The sequence below is a fragment of the Typopeltis vanoorti genome, chromosome 4 (assembly GCF_054136105.1).
Source record: "Typopeltis vanoorti isolate ZY-2024b chromosome 4, IOZ_Tvanoo_1.0, whole genome shotgun sequence".
Classification (NCBI taxonomy): Eukaryota; Metazoa; Arthropoda; class Arachnida; order Uropygi; family Thelyphonidae; genus Typopeltis; species Typopeltis vanoorti.
The window spans coordinates 83,431,258-83,451,674 of record NC_143552.1 but is presented as its reverse complement, the minus strand read 5'-3'; the positions used below and the strand labels follow the sequence as shown (position 1 = coordinate 83,451,674).

The 20,417-nt window shown below is 36.4% G+C and overlaps 1 protein-coding gene across 3 annotated transcripts in view; it reads right to left on the bottom strand.

The window, feature by feature from the left end:
- Positions 1 to 20,417, bottom strand: part of fwd (phosphatidylinositol 4-kinase beta fwd) — a 211,426-nt gene that overhangs the window by 72,454 nt on the left and 118,555 nt on the right. For all 3 annotated transcript variants that reach the window (XM_090391308.1, XM_090391306.1, XM_090391309.1), the window contains exon 11: positions 14,198 to 14,380. In XM_090391308.1, the coding sequence (XP_090247434.1) occupies positions 14,198 to 14,380 (183 nt within the window). The remainder of the gene's footprint in view (positions 1 to 14,197; positions 14,381 to 20,417) is intronic.

Here is a 20,417-nt window from a genome sequence, read left to right as displayed (position 1 = left end):
GTTTCTCTGCTAATTCTTGTATGGTTTGTTTTGGATCTGATTCAACGAGAGTCTTAAGAGCATCGTCATCTAGAGTAAGAGGTCTTCCAGATCGAGGACAATCAGAGAGATCAAAATTTTTTTCTGCACATCTCCAAAACCATCGCTGACATTTGTTAACCTTCAATATGTCTCCATAAGTTGAGCAAATGATTCTGGTAGCCTCTGTAGCATTCAAACAATGACGTAAATGCTGCTCTTCAACTTTAAAGTCCACCATATTAAAAAAAAAAATTTTTTTAAATAAAAAAGTAATTCTAATATTTAAATAAAAATCAAAATTAATAATTTATATGTTATTTAAAAAAATACAATCAGCTAAAAATGAACTATTAAAAATAATTGATTACTTTCCGTTGCCCCTTATATATATTTTTGCATTGCTAGAGAGAGAGAGAGAGTTAAAACAGAATAAGTTCCTAAATGATAATACAGGTTACATTATGTAATAATAACAATTCAGTCAACTCACTTGAAAAGTTCTAGTCTCACAGGCATGATATTATTGAAAAGAAATCATTGATGAAAACTATCGAAACTATTGCTGTGGTCCCTATGAGTATGCTATAGTAAGAGTCAATTCTAATTTAGAGTATTTAATCAAGATTGCCAAAATGATAAGTTCTAATTAACAGATCTAATGTATACAGCTTCCTTCATGTCCTAGCATTAAAAAGAGTTGGTCAAGACAACCAAATTCTTATAGACTTTACTAGAACACGAAGTTTGGTATTGTTGCTTCTTATTAACTTTTAATTCTTTATTCTCTTCCCCTTACTATTTTCTTGTATTAATCTGCCATGCAGTCTTTTGTCTTCTAGCTGTCATTATAGACATTAATGAAGAGCAAGTACGAAGTGCTTAGCTGTAATGCTAGGAACATTTGTGACATAGTTAATTTCCATATAAAAGCAAGAGAAATAATCATCCATTTTCAATGGTATCACATTAGGCAAATTCAAAACAAGACAGAACATACAGAACTACAATAGCTCTCCATTTATAGCCATCACCGACAACTAAGCCAAGCAATCAAATGATTTCATAAGCATCAGGGAGAATAGAACAGAAAACTCATGATTCCCAACTTTAAAAAAATTGATACAGAACAGTCAATTTTTAATGTGCGAAGTTAAAACCCAAACTTCCAGAATAGAAAAACACTGCTTACTGGTGCCAAAGATCAATTACGAGGGTGGTCAGAAAAGTTCTCAAAATTGACCATAGATGGCAACACTCTTGGCAAGGTTTTTTTTTTCTAAGTTGGTACATCTGTCATAAGCATCCATGTTAAATTGCAAGTCATTCTATCAAATAGTTTGTTTTATACAGCTGTCTCTATTCCTTGAAATGGATAAAATTGAGTATTGAGGTTATAAAATTCTTTGTAAAAGAAGGCTTAACACCAAAAGAAATTCATTTGAAGTTCATAAAAGTATATGGGCACTCTTCTCCTTCATTATCGACAATTAAGAAATGGGTTGCCGAGTTTAAACGTGGTCATATCAGCCTTGAAGATGATCCACATGAAGAACGTCCAAAAGTGTGACAATAGCAGAAATCATTGATCAAGTGCACGATATGGTATTGGATGACCGGTGAGTCAAAGTGTGTGAAATTGCCGAGACTATAGGCATTTCAAAAGAACGTGCATGATATATTTTGCATGAAGAAATGCAAATGAAAAAGCTTTGCACAAGTGGGTGCCATGTTCATAGCAGATCAAAAACGCACTCGCATGAAAATCTCTGGACAGTACGTGGAGCATTTTAACAAGAATAAAACTGATTTTTTGTGTCGATTTATTACTATGGATGAGACTTGGATTCAACATTACACACCAGGATCCAAACAGCAGTGAAAACAATGGACAGAAGCCGGTTGTTCAGCGCCAAAGAAGACAAAGTCGGTTCCATCAGCAGGAAAGGTCATGGCATTGGTGTTTTGGGATGCTAAAAGGCATTTTGTTTATTAATTATCTTGAAAAGGGTAAAACAATAACCGGGGAATATTATTTCGATCTTTAACCAGACTAAACGAAAAAATTCGTGAGAAAAGACCCAGTTTGCAGAAGAAGAAAATAATCTTTCATCAGGACAATGCATCTACCCACAAAGGTCTTTTTGGCAATGGGAAAATTAAGGGATCTGCACTGTGAATTATTGGAACATCCATCCTATTCCCCAGATTTGGTTCCCTCTGGCTTCTATCTCTTCCCAAAACAAACTCTTCCTCACTGGTCAGCGTTTTTCTTCGAATCAAGAAGTGATTGCAGCTGTAGAGGGGTATTTTGCAGATCTTGCTGAGAACCACTACAGGGATAGGATAATAGCTCTGGAGCATCTGGAATAAATGTATTAGTCTTAAGGGAGATTATGTTGAAAAATAAAAATAATTTTGAAATTATAAATTTATTTTTTCACTGTTAGGTCGAGAACATTTCAGACCACCCTCGTAGCTCAGAAGCTGCTGAAAAAAAAACAGGCCTCAATCAAGTTCCTCCAGTTGGCAACTAAAATCAAACCTATAATGATCCTTCTTATAGAAGTCTAGTGGTATGAGCAAATGCAATTCCCACAGGGCTACACAGGCTAATTTCATGTTACTAGTTGGCTCTTAAATCTACAAGTTATTGGATTTATATAAGATAAAAACTGGACATAAGAAAACCAAAAGAATATATCAGCTTCTTCAATAAATTAATAAGCAACTTTATTTTTATTTTAAACATTTTGAAATATCATATACACTAGATCAGTTTTTTCAAGCTATTCTGACCACAACCCACAATAAAAATGCATTTTACATCTTAATCCAGCACACAACATAAGGCTGAGAAGTGATACCCCGAAAGGAACTGGTTGTACGATACAAGGCAACTCACAAAAAAAAGTTCATTCAAGCCCCAAGCATTTTGCTGTCTTCAAAAAATCAGTTTACTACAATGATTCCCAAACTGGGTACATTAGCAAACTCACAAATGGTTAACATTTTTCAAACATTTACTAAGTTTTTAAGACATGACTACTTGATAAACTGAACTGTTAAGTATTTCTTTTTTGCCTAGGAGCACCATAAAAAAAAATTATTCATACAGTAAGGGTGCCATGAACAGAAAAGGTTTGAGACCCTCTAGTTTAATATCTTGTAACACATATGAGATATTAAGCTTATAGGATACTACACTTTCTGCTTCTTGGCTATGATAAAAGCGTAGTCTCTTTTCTTATCGGTTTAATATCTGATATGGGGCCCCATCATCTGCTCCTAAAACAGTTCATTCCTATGAATAAAAATGAATTCCTATATAGTGGATAAATATCCGCTTCCCAACAAGACAGCACATTGCAAAAGCAAGAAAACCAAGTAGCTTTATTGTATCACTCATTAACAGTACAGACACAATTAGAGTCTATGTACTGTATGTAGTGACAATTAATGTAAATTGAAGACATCTGGAATGAAAATGACCAGACTGTGCATAATGATAAATAACTTCCTCCTACAGACACTATACATTATCATTAAGACAATACTAACTGTGCAATTAAAATTTAATCAGAAACATTCAAACTAGCATGCCAAATATATTTAGAACTTTGTAAAAAATGCACCCATTAAACACAGAAGGGACATAATATACCATCAAGCAAGTTCCCTCTTGAAGGGAAATGTGGGATATGACACAGCACAGTGTAAACATGTTAAAACTACAAAATGTATGGAATACACCGATATTTTCTATTACATTTCATTAAAAAAAAAAAGTTTTTTGTGACTCGAGAAACAGATTTCACAACCCACAGTTTGAAAAACACTGCACTAGGTGAATCTACATATATTAAAAATAAAATAAAATAAAAATAATAATAAAAAAAAAATCTTTACAGGAATCCTGTTTTCCTAAGATACCATATGTTTCATGTAATTAGTAAATCATATGGAATAAAATTTTAGTTATATTTATTTATTTAAATAATAAACACACAACTGGCAACACTGCTTATCTCCTAACAGCATCTCTACACAATTAAGAAAGACTAAAATGGTTATGACTTTTTGGATTTACAAGTAGGTAAATTTATTGTAGTCATACTTAAACTTAAAACATTAAAACTTTACGTTTTGTGTTTCACCAGTAGACACTAATTGCAATGCTATAAATCTGTTGTACTTTGCATGTAGTGCTCATGCAATTTCTTGCCATGGCAGAAAGAATGCACCAAAAAGGAAGAAAAATGGTTCTCAGTAGTTATTAAAATAATGAAAAAGGCAGTCAAAGAGAAGAAAAATTAAGAAATTGAGAGGAAAAGATATTGGTGGAACAAAAATCAATGTCTGGTGTTAAAAAAATAGATCTGAGTGTATTAACAACTGGAAAAGGAATAATATAAAAGGAGAAAGTGACAAATCAGAGAAAAGAAAGAGATTCTCTGGTAATAATAAGAGCACATGAAAGAATATAAAAAAGTGGAAGCATTTGGGAAATGCCAGAGAAAAGGGGAAAAAAACAGGATATATGATGAAAAAAAAAAATAAATAAAATTAAGCTCCAGGGTTATTTATGGGTCAAAGATAATGGCAAGTCCACGCAGTTTAGCCTAGTGGCTGTGCACTTCGCAACCATATGCCTAGGGAGGGAGTGTCCTAGGTTCGATTTCTGTTGGTGACGTGAGGAGCTGAAGGATCTTCCTCAGCCATAGCCAAGTTAGCCGGTCTTGGGTGTGGACAGTAGGAGCAGGCAAACCAACCTTGAGAACCCAACATTACAGGACATAGGGCTGACCACCTTATCCTGTGAACGGTTTGAGGTCCGATGATTAATAAAACCTCGACACCTCAAGGTAAAAGGAAGATGAGATGAGAAAATGGCACACCTTGCTAGTAAATATTTATCTGAATACCGAACAAATAAGGAATGGCTGGCAACTTAAGGTTTAGCTGACCAAATTGTAATCTGTCTTTGGCTTAAACTAACCACAATGATTGCACAATAAAATAAAACATTATCTTAAAATAACAAATTAATTCAACATCAGAATTCAAGATAGCCAGTATCAACAGAAAATAAGTACAACTGACAGCATAAAAATTAGAGAAGTATCAGGTTGACATAATTAGTGTTAGTGAAACAAAGATTGGAAAGTAAATAAAGATTCCCCTTCACTGGAATTCTCACCCTGACATGGTGAAGAGGCTTGTGTGTTTCAAGGATGTATCACGCTATGCCAATGGTAGTGTATTCTACCAGCAGGACCTCCCAAGCCAGACAGGATACTGAGGAACTAGACAGAGGGATTCCAACTGGGTACGATGGTTCTCCAGAGAAGCAGCTTCCCAAAAGCATCTGCTACCCCTTTGGGGGTGGACACAGCTGCCTGTAGGTTGTATAGGAACAGAGGAAGGTTATCTATCCTTTTGGCTGGCAAGAGTGATAACATAAGTGATAGTGTTCCACAGCTATAGTTAGATATGGGCTACTGCCAATCCTCTTCCAAGCCAATTTGTCATCATGGGAGAAAAGAGATTCCCTCCATTAAAACCATGACTGTGTTACAGAGAAGAATGAGCACAGTATCTGGCATCGCTGAGTCTTACAATCCCCAGAGAACCTACTTCAGTCTAGAAATGAAGCTATTGGACTGGACATGCTATTCCAAAGCAAAAAATAAAAGCAAGTGCAAGAAAACAAATTTCATGATTGCTACATACAACATAAGAACATTAGCAGATGATGAAAAGGGTAGAAGAATTGGTATATGAAATAAACAAAAAAAAATTTGATAACAGGACTAAGTGAAGTGAAAAGAAAATTGGAAGATTGCATAAAACTAAAATCCGGAAATGTACTTTACTGGAAAGGACTAGATGTCACAAACAGAGTGGAGTAGGTTTCCTTATAAACAAAAGTACAGCAAACAAGTTACTAAATATGCAGGAATATCAGATCAGATAGCACATAGTTCAAACATCGTGTGTAAAGGCTTAAGTGCTGTGAGGACATCATGTTGGAGGCTTCATGGATTTTTTACAACACTCAAAAAGAATTAAAATAGAATTTAATACTTCCTATATTTCGTCCTAGTCACTAGGACATCTACGGGGATTACAAAAACAATTAATGTAACATATACACAAATAACAAACAATACTAAGCCCAACCATGTGGGTGACACTAAAGTCCTATCTAGGTAGAGCGCCCTCTTAAGGGCAGTAGTAGGTGGCCTGGAATGTAAGGTGGGAACTCTGGTGATGAGCGTTTCCCAAATCTTCGGAAGCTTAATGCAACCGTATTTATTGAGATTCGGTTGGTTTTTGAGAGCTGCTGCTGCTTCTAAGAAAAGTCTCTCTTTCTTGAATTTGCTGTGGTGGAGCATGGTGGTTTTCTTCCATAATACCCTGTGGGTGGTGTCCAAAACATGGTCAGCCAAGCCTGAATGGCCATAGTTGTGTTTGAAGATGTACGACTTGTGTTCCTCTAGACGGATGGATGCTGATCTGCCTGTCTGTCCAAAGTACGCCAGCTTACAGGAACAGGGTACTTTGTAAACTCCAGGCAGAGAGAGAGGAGCTGATCTTTCGTAGAACGGATAAGGGTAGCAAGTTTGCGGTGGGGCTTATATGCTGTGTGTAGGTTGTACTGTTTTAGTATCTTGGCTATTTTTTCGGATGTGCCACGGATGTAGGGTATGGTGATGGCATTTTTAAAATCTTGTTGACGAGAAGGACGGGGAATGGGGGAGGAGTTGATTATTTTTTTGATACTGTGATCGCTGTAGCCATTGGAGAGGAAAGTGCTGTGTATGTGGTTAAGCTCGGTAGTGAGGGCGGTTCCACTGAAACAAAGATTGTGGGCTCTCTTGGTAAGGGTTTTAATAATGCCATATTGTTGAGAGGGGTGGTGATGGGAGAGTTTGTGAATGTATCTGCCTGTGTGTGTGGGTTTTCTGTATACGGTGAAGGTAAGTGTATCATTAGGCAGGCGTGTGACTAAGGTGTCTAGGAAGGGTAAACAATTGTTCTTTTGCTTTTCCATAGTGAACTGGATTCTTGGATGTAGACTATTGAGATGACTGAGGAAGGAGTCTAACGTGTCTGGGCCATGAGGCCAAATAGAGAACACATCATCTACATATCTTAGACAGATAGAAGGTTTGAGTGGGGCTGAGTCTATGGCTCGTTTTTCGAAATCTTCCATATAGAAATTGGCAAGGGGGGTGAGAGGGGGGAACCCATGGCAGTTCCCTCTATCTGCTTGTAGATTTTGTTGTTCCAAGAGAAATACCCAGAGTTAATGGCAAAGGAAAAGAGATCTAAGATGTCAGAGGGAAAAACGTTTTCTAAGAGAGATAAGTTGTCAATTAAGGGAATATTGGTAAACAAAGAGGAGATATCAAAGCTTACCAATATGTCTGTCTTATTCAAGGTTAAATTTTCTGTGAGGGCTTTAAAGTGGGTCGAGTTTTTTATATAGGAAGGGGACCTTCCGGTGAGGGGGATCAGAGAGTTGGCCAGCTGTTTAGATAGTCTATAGCAAGGTGCATTGGTGGCATCTACTATAGGCCTGAGTGGGGAATTGGGTTTGTGGATTTTTGGTAAACCGTATATTCAGGGGGGACGGGAGCGGAAAAGTTTAAGTTTTTTCGTGACGTCAGGGGGCCAGGAAGATACTTTTTTGAGTAAGATTTTTAGTTTCTTAGCTTGTGTTTTTGTGGGGTCGTGTTCTAGCGGGATGTAGGTAGCGCGATCGCGGAGGATAATGTTCATTTTACGATTCTATTCACTGGTATTAAGAACGACTGTGGCATTACCCTTATCCGCTCTGGTGATGATGATACTTTTTCTTTACGTAGTTTCAGGAGAGCTGTACGTTGGGCATATGATAAATTACTTTTTGGCGGCGAAGAATGCGCGAGGATGTTGGCTACGTCAAGTCTGATGTTGTTAGCTATCTCCAACAGTAAGCGACCGATTCCCCGTTCGATGTTCACCATTACGTCAAGCTCCGGCACTTCCTTCGGAGCGATGGCAAAATTACAGCCAAGGCAAAGGGCGCTGACGGCATCAGCGTTGAGCCTTTTGGAAGAGAGGTTTATTACTGTCTGGAGCGGTTGAATTTGTGGTTGTGGTTTGTTTTTCACAAGGTTGCTATATTTCTTGATGTGTTTATTTTTTATTTTTTGGAATTCTCTCTGTGCGGAAGTTTCCTGTGGTTTGTTTTTCACAAGGTTGCTATATTTCTTGATGTGTTTATTTTTTATTTTTTGGAATTCTCTCTGTGCGGAAGTTTCCGAAATGCCAGAGAGAATTGACCAAAGTTCAGGGTTAAGAACGGGGAATCGGTCGCTTACTGTCGGAGATAGCTAACAACATCAGACTTGACACAGCCAACATCCTCGCGCATTCTTCGCCGCCAAAAAGTAATTTATCATATGCCCAACGTACAACTCTCCTGAAACTACGTAAAGAAAAAAGTCCTATCTAGGTAGAGCACCCTTAGAGGGCGCTCTACCTAGACAGGACTTTAGTGTCACCCACGTGGTTGGGCTTAGTATTGTTTGTTATTTGTGCATATGTTACATTAATTGTTTTTGTAATCCCCGTAGATGTCCTAGTGACTAGGACGAAATATAGGAAGTATTAAATTCTATTTTAATTCTTTTTGAGTGTTGTAAAAAATCCATTAAGCCTCCAACATGAAGTTCAAACATCAGAACAGAAAACCATTAAAATAGTACAAATATATGCAACCAACCATCAGCTATGAAGAATGAAAAAGCTGAAGAATTCTATGACACACTATCCAATACAATACAGCAGGATCCTACGGCTTACACAATAGTGTTGGGAGATTTTAATGCATGACTAGGAAAAATTAAAAATGAACTTGAAAAATGTATAGGAAAAGATGGAATAGGAGAGTGAAATGAAAGAGGAAATATGTTAGACTTCATGGTGAGGAACTAGTTGAATGCTACGAACATATTTTACAAGAAAAGGTCAAACCGAAAATGGACATGGATCAGTCCAAATAGACAAACAAAAGTGAAATAGATTATAATTCATCATCTCAAAAGAATATTTAGATGTTTCGGTCATCAATCAGATAGGCATAGGAAATGATCACAGTTACAGGGAAAATAACAACAGAAGAAAAATTTACAAGAGGAAAATAAAACATGTAAAGATAAATAATGACACATTAGTAGCCAAACAAAAAATTAACTCTATTTAAATTAAAAGATCTATTTAATAAATGCCTAAAAGATAAAGTCATACCAAGCAGTTGGAACAATGCTATCAATGCTCTTGTTCAAAAAGGGTAACGAGATAGAAAATTACAGACCTATAAGCTTGGTGTCACAAGTATATAAACTGTTAATAAAAATAACAACAAAGTCACCAGATCATTGGATGAAGCCCAACCTAACAAGCAAGCTGGATTCAGAAAAGCGTTTAGCACAATCTACCATTTGCAGAAATTGAATCAATTAATAGAAAAATGCACAGAATACAATTGACCATTGTATTTCAATTTTATAGACTATAAGAAAGTATTTGATTCAGTTGAAAAACAAGCAATCCTAGTAGCAATAAAAAAATTTTGTTTAATAACAAAATTTTTTTGTTGTTATAAGCCAAAATTATATATAACTAATAAATAAAATATATGAAAAAGCAGCCCATTCCACTCCTTTATTTGGAATGATAATTTGGATGAGATATATTATCTCATCCAAATGCAGTATCTTATCAATGCAGTATTAGAAATATATATATACGGGGGGGGTCCTCGAGTTACGTCAGAGATCCATTCCTACGAACCAACGTAAGGCGATTTTCGATGCAAGTCTGAATTACCATAGCCTAAGTTACTTACCTAACCTAAAAACACCCTAAAGTCATACGTATATATCAAGAAACAGAACTAGGCCATAGGAAAATGAAAGGGAGAACATAATTACTGTATAGTACAGAAAAATGACAAAAATGAAACTGTAATAAAAAAATAAACATAAAAATGAGAAAAATCCCCAAAATGACAAATGAAACTGTACATTTTGTACAGTCGATTTCATGGACGCCAATCCGTGCACGTGTTCAAGGATGCGAACTTTATCCTTTATAATAATCCCGACTGTGGTACGACTTAAGTTCAACGTGCAGCCGATGTTCGTTGCCGTTTCTCCCTTTTTTGACCTTTTAATAATGTCTAATTTCACTTCTAATGTAATAGCTTTCCTTTTCTTCAACACACTGCCATCGGAAGAGTCTGCCTTATGTTTGGGAGCCACATTGAAGGGTAAAAAGTTATTAAAAAAACACAAACACAAAAGTGAGAGAGCGGATGTAAACAAAGCATGCGGTACTGTTACACCCTGATACCTTAAGAATGTAGAATTCCCAGTTATCATGGTGTAACATGAAGAGAAAATAAAATAAAGCTCCTGTATAAGAGCTAATACATAAATTACTTAAAGAAAGAAAAATATTCTTGCATCCAAGTAAAATATATAACAAAAAAGTGAAGAACTAAATAATAAAAGAAGGAAAATATTACAGTTGTGATAAAAAAAAAATTTAGCTAAGTAAAACAGAAAAGATTAGTCATAAGGAATTATATGCAAGAGGCTAGAGATTAAAATATTAAGCAAAATTTTAGAAAATTTGGAAGGGGGATTAATTTAGAGGCTAGCAAAAAATAAAAAACAATAGACTATCACTCAGGGTCAATTCCTGGATTTGAGACATCGTGACGGGCTTGCCGACCGAAGGATGTTTGGCAGAAAAACGCCACCCTAATTGGTCGGTGAAGTCGAATCAAGTAAGGGGCAGAGAAAAGAAATTAAAGAAGGTGCCATTAGGAGTCAAGGTATAAAAGGGTTAGAAACGCCCCCCATGAGGCTTTTTCCCGGATAGTTTCTTCACGAGCTCCTTCGTATAGGTTTCATGTGGTTTTCCTGAGTGGCGGGATTGAAGTTGTATCTCCATCGTCACAAGGAAACAAAAGTGAGCGGGATTTCGATTCCGTATTTCCTATGGTAAGAAACGAGGAATGCCATTTAGCTAAAGGAAAGAAGGTATTATCTATGTGTTTCATCATCCAGTGACAACTGCGAAAAAAGGAAATCTGTAAAGAAGTCGGTGTCCACGTGGCGAGTTTCACAGCCATGGTATAGATGATTCTCAAGTGTGTTCTTAATTCAAGTACGAAAAGTAAAGATTGCATAAGCACAGTTTAATGCCAAAAGAACTTAAGAGTGACCGATTATAGGAGAGATCATACCAGGATAGTTCAATCGAAAAAAAGGTAGAGGCCAATATCGAAAACTCAAGAGAAAAAAGGTACTGTAAAAATCTCGTGTTAACTGAAAATCGTCTGTAATTGTAATCATTATTCTATTACTGAACTGTTGAAGAGACTAAGGAAATTTATACTGGGACTTGAGTACATGACTGATTATAATGAAAGTATGCTTGTTAATATTAATATTATATAAGTAATTATGTGTCCTGAGATTTATGCATGTGTATTGTAACTTATAGGAAAGTTTTAAATGTCAAAGTTATGTGTTAACACAGTGAAAGGATAATTTAATCTACATAGTTTTAGATAGTAAAATAGAGTGAGTTGATCACATATGTCCAGGTGCCACAGCATATAGCGTATTCAGACTAATATAGGGTTAACTAAAGTGTTAATTAGATCTGGGATTATACATATGATTGTATGTGTTGAATTTGTTATGGCAGCATGATCGCAATACCCATATAGGATCATAGTCAAATTACTTGTGATAAGCTAATGTTATTTTGTAAATGTTTTCTTAGTGTTGAATTGAATTATATTAGAAATTGAATTGTACCATACTAATGAGTTTAATAAACCTTTGTTCATTGATAAAACAGTTGTCTGAAATTGCTGCCCAATGCACCACTTGAAAAACGTACGAACCTAATCATGCGGGAAATTAATGTGTTAAAAAACGAGATAAAGTGTCACAACTGCAATATTGTTTCACATTCAGAGACATTTCAGTAATTGCTCCTTGTTTTTGTATTTAATATCTCAAACTAAATGTCCCAAAAGGCACAGTATAATATAAATATTAAGGACACTAAGGGGAGAAATAGCTTAAATATTTGTATTTTGGGGTGATATCTCGTGCATAGATAATAGTTGAACATAGATAGCAGAAAATCACTAGATAGAATAATAATCATAAATTGGGACACAACAGTACCCAAAGAGTGGATGCTGGGACCCAAGCGATGCCACCTCTCCCAAACAAGTTCACCAGCGACATTTGAATTTTACATTACGCTGCTTTAAGTCGAAATTTATTTTTTGAATTATTTATGGGATTACCGCTGTAAAGTCGAAATGACGCATGTCGAGGAGCCCCTGTACATATATATATATCCCACACGCGAGAGGGACAAGAACCTATAGCACATCAGTGTTGTGTGTAAGGTATAGACAAGTGTTGAGATAGAAGAAACCTGTTGACATTCTTCTTAGAGAGCTGTAGGTTGAAATTGTTGAGAAACACATCGTGAGGAAGGCTATTCCAGAGGACAGAAGTAGATGGAATAAACAAGGAAGAGGAGAAGCAGGTTTGATGAGTTTGCAATGGTACTGTAAGGGGATGTTGGACAGCAGTCGCTCTTGTTTTAACAGGCTTAACAGCAAGTGGAGGAATGATGTTTGCCAATTCACTGGAGCAGTGAGCATGGAAGTACCTGTAGAAGAGACACAGAGCTGAATTAATGTTTCTGTGCGATAGAAGTTGAAGTAAGCCTGTGAGGGAAGGATCATCTATGAGCTGAATTGCTCTCCTCTGGACAGCATCAAGAATTTTTAAGGAAGTTTTAGGTGCTCCACCCCAACTATGCGTGCAATATTCTAAGGATAGGCAAACTGGGATTTATATACAGTTAGTAATTGGGTGGGTGTAAAATAGCTTCTTGAGTGGAAAATAACACCTAATTTTTTGAAGCAGAGACTAAACATGGGACTTCTTCAAGCCACTTCAGACCTCCAAGCAGGGCAGCAGTTTCACACTGGCCATGTCACACATGACTATGTCCATGAATCTACCTGTAGGTAACTGCGAACGATGCTAAAACCTTACTATAACAGACCAATCTTACAGGAAGTTAGTTGAAATAATGACCTAAGTAACTAATGCTGTTAGCTTAGTGTTTTGCATATTAATTTTATGTTTATCTAGCTGGATTGCCTGTTTTGAAGCATGATAAATAAACATTTCCAAGAAAACAAACCTGATACAACTATTTGAGACAAGCTAACTCACCTTCAATTGAAAAGCTCTTTTATAAATCTTCTTCATATCATTTCTGGTAGTGCACTGATAGATTTGTCAAATCTTAGGACTTCTCTTATACCTTGGCAAATCCTACAGCTAATAATCCTTGAAAATATCATTCATTCACTGTATTCTTTAGAAAGTAATTTAAGAAGGTTTATGCCTTTCCTTGCAACTCAGTACAAATGAGGATTAATAACAACTGGAAATCAGACCATTTATCCAAATATATTGTTCTTTTATAATATTAAAAACTATTTATCCATCTCTAAATTCTATACTTTGATTTCCAAACTACTCTTCAGCAGAGCTCTGAAAAACTGGTTAACCTTAAATCCTATGGTATTTCTTGCAAAAAAACTTTCCTCCAGTCTTACTTTTAATAGTACTCAATTCTCTCTAAACAAAAGAGAAAAGAGTGATTTTTAGAATTAAGAGAGGTAAAGACAGCAAATGAATGCAGCTAAGAAATCTTAACTCAGAAAATCAGAACCAGAAGATTCAACCAGAAGAAGACTTGTATTTTCCGACATGGGACATTGGATTGTGCAAAGATTGATAAGAGAGAGAGAGATTTGGTCAGAAATAACATGTGAGGTCAGAATGTTTGTAAGTGGTGATGGATATTATTTATGTTTGTATTTATGAAGCCAATTAGATATGGAAATTTTTTTAATACTGTTTATGGTTGATTTTAGTGATTAGTTTAAAGAAGTAAGATACATTGAGAAAAAACACAGAACACAAACTAACATTTTCTGCCACTGAATTGTGGTTAATATTGTTGAGTATGTTTAAAACATTTTATGAATTTATGATAAAATTACCTGTAGTGTTACCAACAACTGATAGGCCATTAATTCTTGCCTCAAGTCATCTCCACATTTAATTATTGCAGCTAATAATTTCCAATTAGGAAGATGTCCATAAGGAGAAGACTCTCTAACTCTATTAACCTTTTCATCCCAAGGTTCCTTTAAGGCCGCAGCTGAAGGATCTTCTGGATCTCGCTTAAAAAAAAAAAGTAATTCAATGTTATCTAACAGTGCATTTAGTTTCAATTTTTAAAGAAATACAGTGAATGTGATATATCTTCGATAAAAAAGGCCAAAAATTATAAAATATTTAAATACTTGCATACAGTCAACTCTCACTATAGCAAATTTTAACACAAACACTCTGCTATAGCTCTGTGATCCCTACAAATTTGTTGTAATGAAAGTTGACCATATTATTAACTAACTCAAAAACGAAACTGCCATTCTGCACAGCAGTATTTGTCGAAAGTTTCATATGTAGTTATCACTACTCAGCAGTAATAGTAATACATCTGGCAAATCTCTCAAATTTTGTAAGAATATCTTGCTTTGACATGTCTTCCTAACTAGCACAATAGTTTTCCCTTCTTTTTTTTTTGGTACATAAAAGATTACATTGCAGCTAGATTATTAAAATTCAATAGAACTTCGATAAGCTCTAAGGTAAATGACAACCCAAATGAAATTTGCCAGCTCCAATTATGGGTGGAATGACAAAAAATTCACTCTTAACTGAACACATCTCAAACAATAGGACTAAGTGCAATTTTAATTTAATTGCTATTTTTGTTTAGTGAATAAAAAAAAATTAATGGAGAATCATATAAGTTTGTTATGATGTACCACAGACCTGCATGGTGCAATAGCAGAGGGTTTATGAGATGTTTAGTATGATTTAAACAGCAAAATAATAGATTTTGGTTGAATTTTTAAAGATAGTTTGCTGTGTGTACAGCAGTGGGTGCTTGTCATGATAGAGCTGTTGTGTATATTATTATTATTATTATTATTAAAAAAAATCAAAACCAAATCAAAAAATTTAACGATCTTTTTACAAAACATTTTAAACCTTCTCTACCAGATAACAGTTATTTTTAATTTATCGGATCACATATTAACAAAACCAGAGATCAGTATACTTAAAAAAAGGTTTCAATTTTGCGATAATAATCATGTCCCTAAAGTGGATATCATTTGTAATATGGAAAAGGCAGTCGCGTCGTTACCGGAACCAGCTAATGATATTAGATTAAAAAGTAGCATTATCCTCTCATTTTCAAGAATTCCTAACAAAAACATTACTCCTCTGGAAAAAAAGAACATTGTACAATTTGAAGAAAAAGAAAGAGATTATCATATTAAAGGCAGATAAGTGTAATTCCACAGTGATTTTAAATACCAGTGATTACGAAGATAAGATTAACAGCTTACTATCGGATACATCAACCTACCATGTCTTAGCTACAGATCCAACACTCAAAAATCACAATGACACCTACGATTTAATACGTCACATGGTGAACTGGCCTATAGACTTAAAACGAAGATTGAAATCTATGCATCCACTAACTCCAAGACTATATGGTGCTCCTAAAGTACACAAAAATGGAATAACAATACACCCGATAATAGATGGAATCAATTCGCCCACTTATCTGTTATCCAAACACCTGGCAGGCCTCCTCAAACCACACGTCCATAATTCGGATACTTATAAACGAAATTCGCAACATTTTGTAGAGAAACTGAACAACATCTGAATCTCCAATACGGATCTACTCGCCAGCTTAGATGTTACATCTCTATTCACTAACATCCCTGCGGAGGAAGTCATCAACATTTTAGGAAGTTTGCACCCACAAGATATTACTTCTCTGTTCCATCATTGTTTAACATCAAACTTTTTCACATGCAATAAAACCATATATTAGCAACTGACTGGCCTTGCAATGGGTAGCCCCCCCCCCCCTCTCTCCATCTTGTGCTGATCTCTTTATGGAAGATTTTGAAAGTAAAATCCAAGTAGACCCTAAACCCACAGTATGGTGGAGATATGTGACGATATTTTTATTGTTTGGAACCACACAAAAAAGGACCTGTTAGACTTCCTAAACAAGCTCAACTCTTTACACCACACAACCAAATTTACTCTAGAACTTGAAAAAGATAACCAATTACCATTTCTGGACACTTTAATTAAGAAGCTAACGAATGGTGGTATCAACCTCTCAGTTTACCGCAAATCTACCAATACAGGACGTTATTTACATTTCACTTCCTCCCACCACATTTCTCAGAAACTAAGCATTGTGCACATGCTGAAGAACCGTGCTTCTCTCCTTACAACAAAGCAACGAGAACTCCAGGAAGAACTATCCCTGATATCCAACAACCTTACCATGAATGGATTTCCCTCGAAGACTCGTACACAAGATATTTTCTCTGACCCCCCCCACAAAGATAACGAGATGACATGCATTATATTTCTACCATCGTCATTCCATACTTAGGGACAGTTTCGAATAAGATTGCAAGACCCCTTAGACTACATAAAATAACAGTGGCCTTTAAACTTACAGAAACGATTAAACAATTCTTAAGATCTCCAAAAGATAACCATCCTTTCTTCAAATATGCTGGAGTTTACAAATACCCTGCTCGTGCGGCTTGAATTATATCGGCCAGACTACAAGGAGCCTTGAAATTAGGCAAAAAGAACACATTGGTGACGTCAATAATTAACAGAGAAGAAAAATCGGGGTTAGCCTTTCACTTCTCAAGAATGAACCATGTCATAGAGTGGGATAGAAGCACAATTCCTTATATAGAGCAGGACTTCCACTCCTGATTTATTAAAGAAGGCACAGCAGTTATCCGCTATACACAAAACCTTAACAGGAACCAAGGACTAATCTTGCCAGTGAACTGGAAGACCCTTATTAGATCACTTAGCTCACCAGAACTGAATTACAGTGCCAACCATAGAACGTTTCTAAATAACAAGTGAGATAATGCATGCTCAATGCATGTTTTGTACGCGCAATGCTCTTTTGTCTAATATGATTTGAATCGGTTGTTTACAGTTTGTAACATTTTACTTTTAATGTCTAACATCAGTTATGTACCCTGAAGATGCCAACAGCCTTAGTTGGTGAAACTAGTTAGTAAAGCATAGTTGTTTATTATATGTATTGATCAATATAGTCCCATTAGAAGTCTTTTTATAGTCATGTTATGGTCAAGAAAATTAACATTTTTTAACATATTATTATTTTGGGCAACTCCAAGGAGTCGACAGACTCATCGAGGGAGGTCCTAACATCATGCCAAGAACAACTATTCGACATTCACACAGTATCTATCATACCTCGCCTTTAACTCATTCACAGTCATAGCACCCACAACAGACTCTGGCAGCTCATTTACCACTCTCTAAGTAAAAAACTAGCTCTAACACCCATGCTAAACCACATTCTTGCCCAGCTTCCATGTATGGCCCCTAGCCCTCACACCACCAGTTCTATTCTCAAAAATATCTTCTGAATTAATCTTATAGAAACCCTTCAGTAATTTGTATGTCTCAATCATATCACCCCTTTTCCGCCTATCAACCAATTTTTGCAACTCACAAATCTTCAGCCTGTTCTCATAAGGTTCATTCCATAGACCTGCTATCATCTTGGTCACTCGTCTCTGGATCCTCTCCACCTCCTCCCCATCAAGAAAAAACCCTGGCACCCATATCTGGGCAAAGTAGTCTAGATGGGGTCTTATCAAGGCTCGATACAGAGGAACAATAACTTGTTTGTCTCTGCTTGTTAAAGTATTTTTCAGCAACCATGTGATTTGATGAGCTGATTTAGCCACTTTTGCAATGTGCCCCCTAAACTCCAACTCCCTATCCACCAACACTCCCAAATCCATGGCCTCATCAATCTCCTGGAGTGCAGTTCCACCAATGTGATATACTGCTGATAATCTTTTCACCCCAAAATGCATAACCTTACACTTTGCCACATTAAATCGACATCCATTTTCCTTAGCCAAGTCCTCCAAACTATCCAAATCATCTTGCAAAATTTTGACAACCTGTGCACTCACTATTGCTCTACCAAACTTTGCATCATCAGCAAACAAGTAAACATTTCCTCTCAGATGCTTTCCTATATCGTTAATGAACAAATTGAAAAGTAGTGGTCCAAGAACAGAACCCTGCAGCACACCACTAGTCACAAGCCGTCTTTTGGACTCTACTCCTGAATAAACCACTCTCTGATATCTCTCCATCAACCACCCTCCTATCCATCTCACCAACTCTATATCCATCCCCATATACTGCAGTTTACTGATTAGAATTCCATGTAGTATCCTGTCGAAGGCCTTAGCAAGGTCCAGCAGTATGACTGTAAACCCATTACCCTTATCCAGTTCAGCCGTCACTGTGTTATAAAACGTGAGCAAGTTACTGAGGCATGATCCACCCTTCACAAAAACGTTGTCCCCATACAGTATCCCATTTTCATCTATCCAATCCTGTATTTTTCTCTTGACTAATTTCTCCAAGACCTTGACAACGATTCCTGATATGCTAATCGGTCGGAAATTTACAACAGCAGTCTTGAAACCTCCTTTATGCAGTGATATTCCTGATATGCTAATCGGTCGGTAATTTACAACAGCAGTCTGGAACCTCCTTTATGCAGTGGAACTATTTTCCCCTCTTTTCATCCTCTCGGGACTAACTCAGACCGAGACTCAAATTAAACAAAATGGTCAAGGGCACTGACAATTCTTTAACGGCTTCACATATGACACCAGCTGGTATACCATCCAATCCCACAGAAACATTGAATTGACATTTAGGTTTTGTAATAGACTACTCACCTCCACTTCATTCACCACAATTCCCATATAATCTATTGCTTCATTCATTCCTGCAATGTCACCACCTGGATGATATATTCTTGCAAAGTGCTCCCTCAGTAATTCAACTATATCAACATTCGGTTACCTCCCTATCATCGGCATATGGGTGTGTGTATGCCCCCCAACCCATTTTGAGTGGACAAATCAGATAACTTCAGGTTATAAATTAAAGATGCCAAGAAATTATATTCTTGGTTTCATCCTTTATCCCAATGTAAGCAAACAAAGTTTGTGTATGAAGTCACTTCATGACCAAGCTACCTGTATATAGAGGCTAATGACTTCACATCAACTGCTTTAGTATCCCACAATGCAACACACATCCTTATGGACATGTATAATGGTATGTATTATGAGAAAGGTCACTACCCACACCAGCTCTCCAAAAATTCAGAGTGATCAACAAGAACTAAATCTCACTGAGTGATCCTAAAGGATCACTGCTAAATTCATTACTCCTGATCTGAATCATTTCAGGGCAGGAAACTCACCAGTGGTCCTACTCAATTACAGGCAAAAACTTCCCACTGAGCAGAACTCTCTACTTCCCAGGAGGTTAGCAAACCCAATGACAAGCATTAATAAATGTCATCAGCAGATTATTGAGGTTCTCATCATTGGGAGCAGACCCAGAAGTGATACCAAGGTTGAAGTAATGCAGAAGTCATATTTCCATATACAAATAGTCAAAAGGTGTCACACCTCATTACTAAAATACTATGGATCGGAAATAGATGTTGAAAGTTTTTTCACTTGGTTATAAGTGAATAAATTAAAGATGACAAGAAATTATGTTCTTGGTTTCATCCTTTATCCAAGTTTAAGCAAACAAAAGGTTCCCACTGATGAGACCTCAATAGATGTTGAAACCAGTCTGGGTAGTGACATCAGATGCAGCTGCTAGATAATTTCATACTTTTTCGACATGCTGTTTGATGGTCCCCTATACTGACTATACCCAGTTTATAAAACTGAACTGGAAACAGTAGACAGTGATAAACAGGAGAAAGGGGGGGGGGATATGACAGAAGTCTAAAAAGTTTGAAAGAGTGTTATACAATATCAACTGATGAACTTTTTCGTTATATGGAAGGTATAAGATTGGGATGGGGAGAATCTGTGGAAGCAAAGTCTGAGGTGATCCATGAGTGAGTGGAAGGAACAGTTAGCTTATTGAAGTGAGTGCATCTAGCGAACGAGTTCAATAGAAGGCATAAAAGCATGTGGGTGATGTATGGCCTTCCTCAATGAATGAGTTCTGGAGATTTGATGATAACCAGCAGTGAACAAATATTAATGATGA